The sequence below is a fragment of the Galeopterus variegatus genome, unplaced genomic scaffold (genome assembly GCF_000696425.1).
Source record: "Galeopterus variegatus unplaced genomic scaffold, G_variegatus-3.0.2 Scaffold48, whole genome shotgun sequence".
NCBI lineage: Eukaryota > Metazoa > Chordata > Mammalia > Dermoptera > Cynocephalidae > Galeopterus > Galeopterus variegatus.
The window spans coordinates 973,446-982,685 of record NW_007726159.1 but is presented as its reverse complement, the minus strand read 5'-3'; the positions used below and the strand labels follow the sequence as shown (position 1 = coordinate 982,685).

General features: G+C 34.3%; 1 protein-coding gene and 1 pseudogene across 2 annotated transcripts in view; one reads left to right on the top strand and one right to left on the bottom strand.

Annotated features, from left to right (window-relative positions):
- Positions 1–9,240, top strand: part of RMDN1 (regulator of microtubule dynamics 1) — a 35,368-nt gene that overhangs the window by 16,545 nt on the left and 9,583 nt on the right. For both annotated transcript variants that reach the window (XM_008572589.1, XM_008572582.1), the window contains exons 4-5: positions 219–378; positions 8,984–9,073. In XM_008572589.1, coding sequence (XP_008570811.1) covers positions 219–378; positions 8,984–9,073 — 250 coding nt within the window. The remainder of the gene's footprint in view (positions 1–218; positions 379–8,983; positions 9,074–9,240) is intronic.
- On the bottom strand, positions 4,815–5,610 carry LOC103590402 (annotated as a pseudogene).

Below are 9,240 nucleotides of genomic sequence, written 5' to 3'. Positions count from 1 at the left end.
GGTTGCGATCCCGTTACCGGTCAGTAAAAAAGACAAAAAGGAAAAAAAAATTTTTAAAAATAAAAATAATAAATTTAGTACTACTAATAGTGGCTTTTGATAGCATGTTGCTTGCTGTATCCTAACTAAGCTGAAAGACCATAATGTATTCATTAATAATGTGACCTTTACCAATTTTTAAATGTGAGCTAAAATGGTTATGCTTTACTTTAAATTAGTGAAGATGCAGAGTTACTTTGGCGTTTGGCACGAGCATCACGTGATATAGCTCAGCTTAGCAGAACCCCAGAAGAGGAGAAAAAACTATTGGTATATGAAGCCCTAGAGTATGCAAAAAGAGCACTAGAAAAAAATGAATCAAGTTTTGCAGCTCATAAGGTGAGTTCCTTAATATAACTAAGCTCTTACCATTTACTGAGAAGAACATTGGTCTATACTTATCTATTAACCTTAATTTACATAGGAAAAAATTCTCTATTTTAAAGGAAGAGATTTATTTTTATAACATTTTTTTGTAATTTTTCTTGCATTCTCGGACAGTTAGTCTAATTTAATTAGTATGTTTCACAAATTACTTTTGTGAATCTTTAAATTTTAAAGGAAGAGATTTATTTTTATAACATTTTTTTGTAATTTTTCTTGCATTCTCGGACTGTTAGTCTAATTTAATTAGTATGTTTCACAAATTACTTTTGTGAATGTTTATTTTTAAACAAAAATGTTAGTAATTTTATAAATTACCTAGATCTTTATTCCTAGTAGTATATGCACATGACAAATATTTTTAGATTTTCCTTACATTATATTTGTTTTATGTGGAAATAGGAATATAGCAGCTGGACAACTGACACCTATTATAACTTTTCACATGTAACTCAGCTAGTTTCTGGATTTCCTAATTGGTTTAGAACAATCTTTTTCAGTAGACAATGTGGGGAGACTAGGGAGGGTTACTGACATTTTGGATTAGGACATTTCTTTATCATGTTGTACTGTCCTCAGTAGAGCCCCTAAGTCATTGTGACAACCAAATTTCATCCTCATACATTTCCAAATGCTTCCTTTAGTGATTGGTAGCCCCCTACAACACCCCTGCCCTAGTAGAACTACTTGTGGTTTATATAAAGGATAAAAGAGATAGCAGTTCTTTTAAATTTATTGAGACTTGTTTTATAGCCCAGAATATGGTCCATCTTTGTAAATGTTCTTTGTGCACATGAAAAGAATGTGTATTCAGCTGTTGATTGTTAGAAATATCCTATAAATGTCATTAAGATCAAGTTGGTTGATAGTATTGTTTAGGACTTCTAAATCCTTACCGATTTTCTATTTGTTCTATAAATTATTGAGGGAGGAGTTTTGAAATCTCCATGTATAGTTGTAGATTTTTCCACTTCTCTTTACAATTCTGTTAGTTTTTACAACATGTATTATAAAGTGCTATTATTAGGATATAAATGTTTAGATTTGTTATATTTTCTTGATAAATTACCTCTTTATCATTGTAAAATGATTCTCTTTGTCTCTAGAAATATTCTTGGTTTTGCAACCTTCTTTGCCTGACGTTTATGTAGCCACTTTTGCTTTCTTTTGATTGTTAGCATGGCACTATATATCCTTTACTGTCTTTTTATTTTTAACTTATTTGTGTCTTTATGTTTAACATGTACTCCTTGTAGGCAGTTGATAGGTCTTGCTTTTATTTTTATTTTCACATGTTTATTTCACATGTAGCATTTTTTAGTAAGATATACTTCACATTACATAAAATTCACCATTTTAAAGTGTATGTTTCAGTGGCTTTTAGCATGTTCACTATATTGTACAATCATCACAATTAATTAATTTCAGAACACTTCCATTACCCCAAAAAGTGAACTCTATATCTATTACCAGTTAGTACCAATACCCCCTCCTCCTATTTCCTGACAAACACTAATCTTTCTGTGTCTATGAATTTGTCTATACTGGAAAAGTCATACAATATGTGGCCTTTTGTGTCTGACTTCTTTCACCTAGCATAATATTTTCGAGTTTCATCTATTTTGAGTATGTGACAGCGCTTCATTCTTTTTTTATGGCTGAATAATATTTTATTGTATGGACATACCACATTTTGTTTATCCATTCATTAGTTGATAGGTATTTGGTTTATTTCCACCTTTCGGTATTGTTAATAATGCAGCTGTGAACATTCATGTACTTGTACTTGTATTTGTTTAAATACCTATTTTCAGTTCTTTTTTTTTTTTTTTTTTTGGTGCCTGGCTAGTACAGGGATTGGTTTATATGGTAATTCTGTGTAATTCTTTTTGAGGAACTGAAACTTGTCTTCCAAAGTAGCTGCACTGTTTTATTTATTTTTATTTTTTAAAAGACTACTGGTAAGGGGATCTTAACCCTTGACTTGCTGTTGTCAGCACCACGCTTTCCCAAGTGACCTAACTGGTCATGCCTATATAGGGATCCGAACCCGTGGCCTTGGTGTTATCAACACCACACTCTCCCAAGTGAGCCACAGGCCGGCCCTTGCACCATTACATATTGTCACCAATAATGTGTGAGGATTCTCATTTCACTACATTATTTCCAACATTTTTTTATTGTGCATTTTTATAATTATAGCCGTCCTAGTATTTGTAAAATGGTATGTCATTGTGGTTTTGATTTGCATTTTCATAACAGTGTTGAGAGTCTTTCAATGAATGTATTGGGCATTTACATATCTTCTTTGGAGAAATGTCTATTCAGATTCTTTGCCCATTTTAAAATTGGATTGTTTGTTTTTTTATTGTTGAGTTGTAAGAGTTCTTTTTGTATTATAGGTACTAGTCCCTTGTTTGATATATGATTTGCAAATATTCTTTCCCATTGTGTGGATTGTCTTTTCACCTTCTTAATATTGTGCTTTGATGCACAAGTTCTTATTTTGATGAAATCCAATCTAGTTATTTTTTCTTTGATTGTGCCTTTGGTATCATATCTAAAAAACTTGTTGCCTAATGTAAGGTTATGCAAATTTTTGTCTTTTTCCTTCTAAGAGTTTTATATATTTTTTGCTCTTACAGTTAGGTCTTTAATCCATTTGGAGTTAACGTTTATACATGGTGTGAGGTGGGAGTCCCAGATTCATTGTTTTGCATGTAACTGCCCAGTTGTCCTGGCATCATCTGTGAAAAGACTTCTTTCTCCACTGCGTGGTCTTGATAGTCTTGACAAAAATGAATTAAACGTGTGTGTGGGTTTATTTCTGGACTCTTGATTCTGTTCTGTTGATCTAATTGTATCCTTATGTCAGTACCGAAATGCCTTGGTAGCTTTGTAGTAAGTTTTGAAATAAACAAGTGTGAGTTCTCTAATTTTGATCTTCTTTCTCAAGATTGTATTGACTATTCTGGGTCCCTTGGATTTTCATATGAATTTTAGGATCAGCTTGTAAATTTCTGCAAAGAAGTCATTTGGGATTTTGATAGGGATTTCATTGAATCTGTAGATCAATTTGAGGAGTACTGCCATCTTAACAATATTAAGTGTTCCAATCTATGAACACATGTTGTCAGTCATATCTTCTTTGATTTCTTTCAACAATGTTTTGTAGTTTTCAGCATACAAGTCTTGGACTTATTTGATTAAATTTATTTCTAAGTATTTTATTCCTTTTGATGCTATTGTAAATGGAATTGTTTCCTTAACTACATTTTCAAATTATTCATTGTTAGAGTATAGGAATGCAGTTGATTTTTTTTTATTAATTTTATATCCTGAAACTTTAACTCATTTATTAACTTCACTAGTTATATTTTTGTGGATTCTTTAGGGTTTTCTATGTTAGACATGTCATTATAAATAAAGATAGTTCTATTTTTCCTTTCCAGTATGGATGCGTTTTATTTCTTTTCCTCGCCTAGTTTTCCTGGCTTGAACCTTCACTATGGTGTTGAATAGAAGTGGCTTGAGGGGATATCTTTATCTTGTTCTTGATTGTAGAGGGAAAGCTATTAGTCTTTTACCATTAATTATAATGTTAACTGTGGGTTTTCCATAGATACTCTTTATTAGATTGAGAAGTAATGTTCCCTCTATTGCTAGTTCGTTGAGTGTTTCTATCATGACAGAGTATTGGATTTTTTTCAAATATTTTATCTGTATCTTTTACAGTGATCATGTCGATTTTTCTCTCCTTCATTCTGTTAATGTGATGTGTTACATCAATTGATTTTTTTCTGTTAACAAAACTATTTAATAGTGTTTGAGAAACAGGACAAAATATTTTCTTTCGCTTTTCTAAATCCATTCTCTATGTACTCTCTATTCAATTCAGAGAATTGAATGCAAAGGGAGAATTTTATGTAGGAGTTACTGCGGAACTGATTAAAAGTTAAGTACAGCTGGGGGCCGGCCCGGTGGCGCACTGCTACAGTGCACTGCTTGGGGGCGCGGCGGCGCTCCCGCTGAGGGTTCGGATCCCACATACAGACCGGTTCCCGCTCACTGGCTGAGCGAGGTGCGGGTGCAGCACCGAGGGTTGCGATCCCGTTGCCGGTCCCGGGTCCGGTATGGGCGCGACACTGAGGGTTGCGATCCGTTGCCGGACACGAAAAAAGACAAAAAAAAAAAAAAAAAAAGTAAGTACAGCTGAGTGACAGAATATATTTTTATTTCTACAAATGTAAGTCCTTTGCACTACTTTCTAGAAGAAATACATTTTCAGGGCATGGACTATAAAGTGACATACAGTGCAGAAATAAAGAAGTTTGTAAATCCTTTAAATTTCTGGCTGTTGAGACAGTATTTTTGGAGAGCTGAGGTTTTTTTTAGCTGTGAAACCAGAGCCAGCTATTAAGCAGCTAGAATGCTACAGTAGTTGGATACATGACCATTTCTCTTTTAGCACATTCTTTGTTTTCCTTTCTAGAAGTTGTAGATATCTATTTAGTTAGATTATCTGTCGTCTTAATGAAGTTGCATCCATAACAGTCATTGTCATCTATGTTCCTTCAGTTGTTGTATCTGTATTTGGAATGCCATACCTGACGTCATGATAGGATTAGAAGTGGCGGCAGCAGAACCACCATGCAACACAGGTGTGTACTCTGGCGCAGAAATAGGTGCCTGGAACCTCGAAATTTTATTTCTTGGGGCAGAATCTGATCTGTAGTACATGGAATCATTTCTGACCAGCTGTCTGTTTTGGTGAACAGCATTTTCACTCATAGAATGCACTTTTTAGCCTGCCAACTGCATGGATTTCTTCATTTTGAGGGGCTGGAGGAAGTTTTTCTCAATCCAGGAAATCTAGTTGTCTTTCATTTAGGGTAAGTACATGAGGTGTTTTTAGTGTCAGAAGTTTAAATGGGAGCTGACTGAGTAAGGTTAAGATCTGCTGGTCTTGAAAATGGGATGTCTTCATTAGTGTTTGCTACAACAGTCCTCTCTAGAACCTGCATTATCACACTAGCATTTGGAACTCCTTGGAATTCTTGTTCCGGGTCAGCATTTGGTGGTGGGACTTTTACTTTTTCCAGTATCCTCATTCATTGACTAATAACCTTTGGTGTATTTTATTTCATACTGAATTTGACTAATGTCTTCCATCTCAACAGCAGTGGGAGAAGGAAGTACTGCCCCACTCACCCCCTGGGCTCACTGATGGAGAGGGCTACTGCCTGCTGGCTCCCCGGGCACTCAGATGGGTCTTCTTAGAGGCCATTGGCTGAGCACACTGAGGCTCCAGGGCAAAATAGGATGCAAGAATGGCCAGGAGTGGCTCCTTCCATGACAATGGATTTTTTAATGGTGAGCCAACCTTGTATTCCTGGGATAAATTCCACTTGGTTATAGTGTACGATACTTTTTATATGCTGCTGGATATGGTTTCCCAATATTTTATTAAGGATTTTTACATCTGTATTCATAAGGGACTTTGGTGTTTATTTTTCTTTTCTTGTGATATCTTGTGTTAGCTTTGATATCAACTTAATACTGGTTTCATAGAATATTTAGTAGATTTCACTTTTCTTCTATTTTTGGGAAGTGTTTGAGAAGGATTGGTATTAATTATTCTTTAGATTTTTGCCAGAATTCATCATTTGGTCCTAGGCTTCTCTTTGTTAGAAGTTTTATGAATACTAGTTATGTTTTTTTTACTTGTTATCAGTCTATTCAAATTTTGTATTTATTTTTAAATCAGTTGGGTAGGAATTTGTTCATGTTATCTAGTTTATCTAATTTTTTGGAATACAATTATTCCTAGTATTCTCTTATAATACTTTTTGGTTTTGTATTTATTACAAAGGCAGGTAGTAATATATGCCCTCTTCCATCTCTGATTTTAGTAATTTGGGTGTTCTCTCTTTTCTTTCTTGTGTCTAGCTAAAGGTTTGTCAATTTTGTTGTTCTTTTCAAAGAACTAACTTTGGTTTTGTTGTTCTTCTCTATTTTTTTATTCTCTTATTTATTTCCATTATTACCTTTATTATTTCCTTCCTTCTGCTTGCTTTAGGTTTAGCTTTCTTTTCTTTTTCTGGTTTCTTAAGGTTTTAAAGTTAGGTTATTGATTTGAGATCACTCCAGCTCTTTTTTAGTACTGTTTGCATGAAATATCTCTGCATCCTTTTACTTTTGAATGTAAAGTGTCTTGTAAAGCATGTTGAATCATGTTTTTAATACATTCTGCCAATCTCTGCCCTTTAGTCATAGAGTTTAATCCACTTACATTTAATGTAATTGGTGATGCCATTTGCTTTTGTTTTCTATTTGTCATGTCTTTTTGTTTCTCAGTTCCTCTATTAGTGCCCTTTTTTTTGGTATTAAATAGATATTTTTTTGGTGTACCATTTTAATTCCCTTGTTTCTTGTACTAAATGTTTCAAGTTATTTTCTTAGCGGTTACCCTGAAGATTACCATTAATATCATGTTTTATAGCAATGTAGTTTGGATTACATGTGAACTTAATTCCCAATAGTATACAAAACTTTGCTCTTATATGTCTCTGCTTCTTTCCCCTTGTTCTAACTGAATTGGCTGGCACCTTGATCTTGGACTACCCAGCCTCCAGAATTGATTTTTTTTCTCATTATGAGTGTTATTTTCCTGCTTCTTTTGTGTGACTGGTAATTTTTGATTGATGACAGACATTATGGATTTTACTTTGTTGGATGCTGGATATTTTTGTATTACTAAAAATTTTCTTGAGCTGTGTTCTAGAACATGGCTGAGTTATTCAGAAATAATTTAATCCTTTTGGATTGTGCTTTAAAGTTTGTTAGGCAGGACTATAGTAGCATTTATTCTAGGATTAATTTTTCTCACAACTGATATTCTCACCCCTTTGTGAGCTCTGGGATTCTAATTCTGGGTGGTTTCTTTTCCCAACCTTGGGTAGTTTCTTCACATGCAAGTGGTGATCTTTCTTAGCTGAATACTCAAGGGTGCCCTCTGCAGTTTTCTGTAGTTCTAGCTCTGGGTGGCTTTCTACAGTACTCTACCCTGGGATCTGGGCTTCCCCAGATTCCCAGTCTTCTCTCCTACAAGTAGGGAGACTGCCAGGCCCTCCCTGGGCTGCAGACTGGAAATCTTCTCCAGGCAGCAAGCTGGGGCCTTCATAGGGCTCACCTCATTTGTTTCTTGACTCTCAAGTGTTTCTGTTACCTGATGTCTAATATCTTGAAACTCTTTATATCTTACATTTTTATTGTTTTTTAGTGTTTCAAGCAGGAAGGTAAGTCTGGTATCTATTGCTCCTTCTTGGCTAGAATGTTTATTTAAAATGAAATTTTTCTTTAAAAAATGCAAATTCATTACAGACAATAGACATTTTGGAAATTGAAAAAAAATACAAATATGGAAATAAAAATCACCCATAGTCACATCTCCTATTGTTAACACTTGCTAGTATGATCATTAGTGAACAGTCTTACAAAGTAAATAGCAAGCTAATCAAGAGCAAAATGTATAGGAGTCATCCATAAGCTTGCATTTGCTTTGCATATAAATGATAGTTAAATGCATAAGAGCTTATTTTATCCAGAGCCCTGATATGTGGGAGATTAAAGCACTAAGTTTGAAACCCTGTGTAACCCCTCCAGTCAACTGGATTTGGGCAACTGTGTAACTGTCAATGGAGGTTAAATGAACAGTCTATATAAGTATGTGTATGTGTGTGTGCGTTTTAAATTATATTTCAGTGGAGAAGAGATTTTAATAGAAGTTGTGTTAGTTAAAATCTTTTTGGTTATAATTATTAGAATCCTACAGAAATTAGCTCAAATAAAAAAAATGGAGGGCATTTATTATATAAGAAATTGTTGTATTTCATAGAACCCAAAGGCAGGGTGCATTTGGGCCTCAGAATAAACTGGCTTGATTGCTTTGAAGCTTCATTAATTCTCTCTCCTTTCTGCTGTTTTCTGAAATTCTTTTTCACTACAGACTTTTTTTTCTCCTTATCCTAAAAAAGTCTTGTGACTTTCCACGGCACTTGGGTTTATAAAGCACGCATATTTTAGATTCAGTTACTGCAGAAGAAACTTAGTTCAGGTGTGTTGTCCAACAATGGCTATGGGGACAAGGTCACAATTAACAAATGTGGCTGTTCCTATTATAAGAATGCAGATGTGGGAGGAGAGGCAGCTCCCAGAAAAGAGGATAAGAAGATAAAATGAAAGTCATTCAATTACACATTTTTCTGAATTATATTCAGACCATAAACGATCCATTATTTTCTCACTGCTTTGGCTACTTACTTAAATAATTTACAGCTTTATACCTTCTATTATAGTCCTCTAAAAACACATCTGATCCATGAATTCCTAGAGGGCCATGTTCACTTTTCTTTGTATATTCTACTACATTTAATAAAGTTTTTATGCTCAATAATATTTTGTTGAATGAGAATGACTATTGAAGAATAATTGTACAGTTTTACCTTGTATTGAATGGAATATTAAGAGGAGTATTCTTACAACTTTTTTCCTGTTTTAGTGGTATGCAATCTGCCTTAGTGATGTTGGAGATTATGAAGGCATCAAGGTTAAAATTGCAAATGCCTACATTATCAAGGAACATTTTGAGGTACTGATAAATTATTAAAGTTCATGAATTTTGAAAGTCAATATTTTTCTGAAAATATTTGTATTTCATTCATCTGTTGCTATATATCAAACAACCTAAGACTGAGTGGCTTAAAACAATGACAATTTGGGGGCCGGCCCGGTGGCGCACTGGATAAGTGCGCCGCT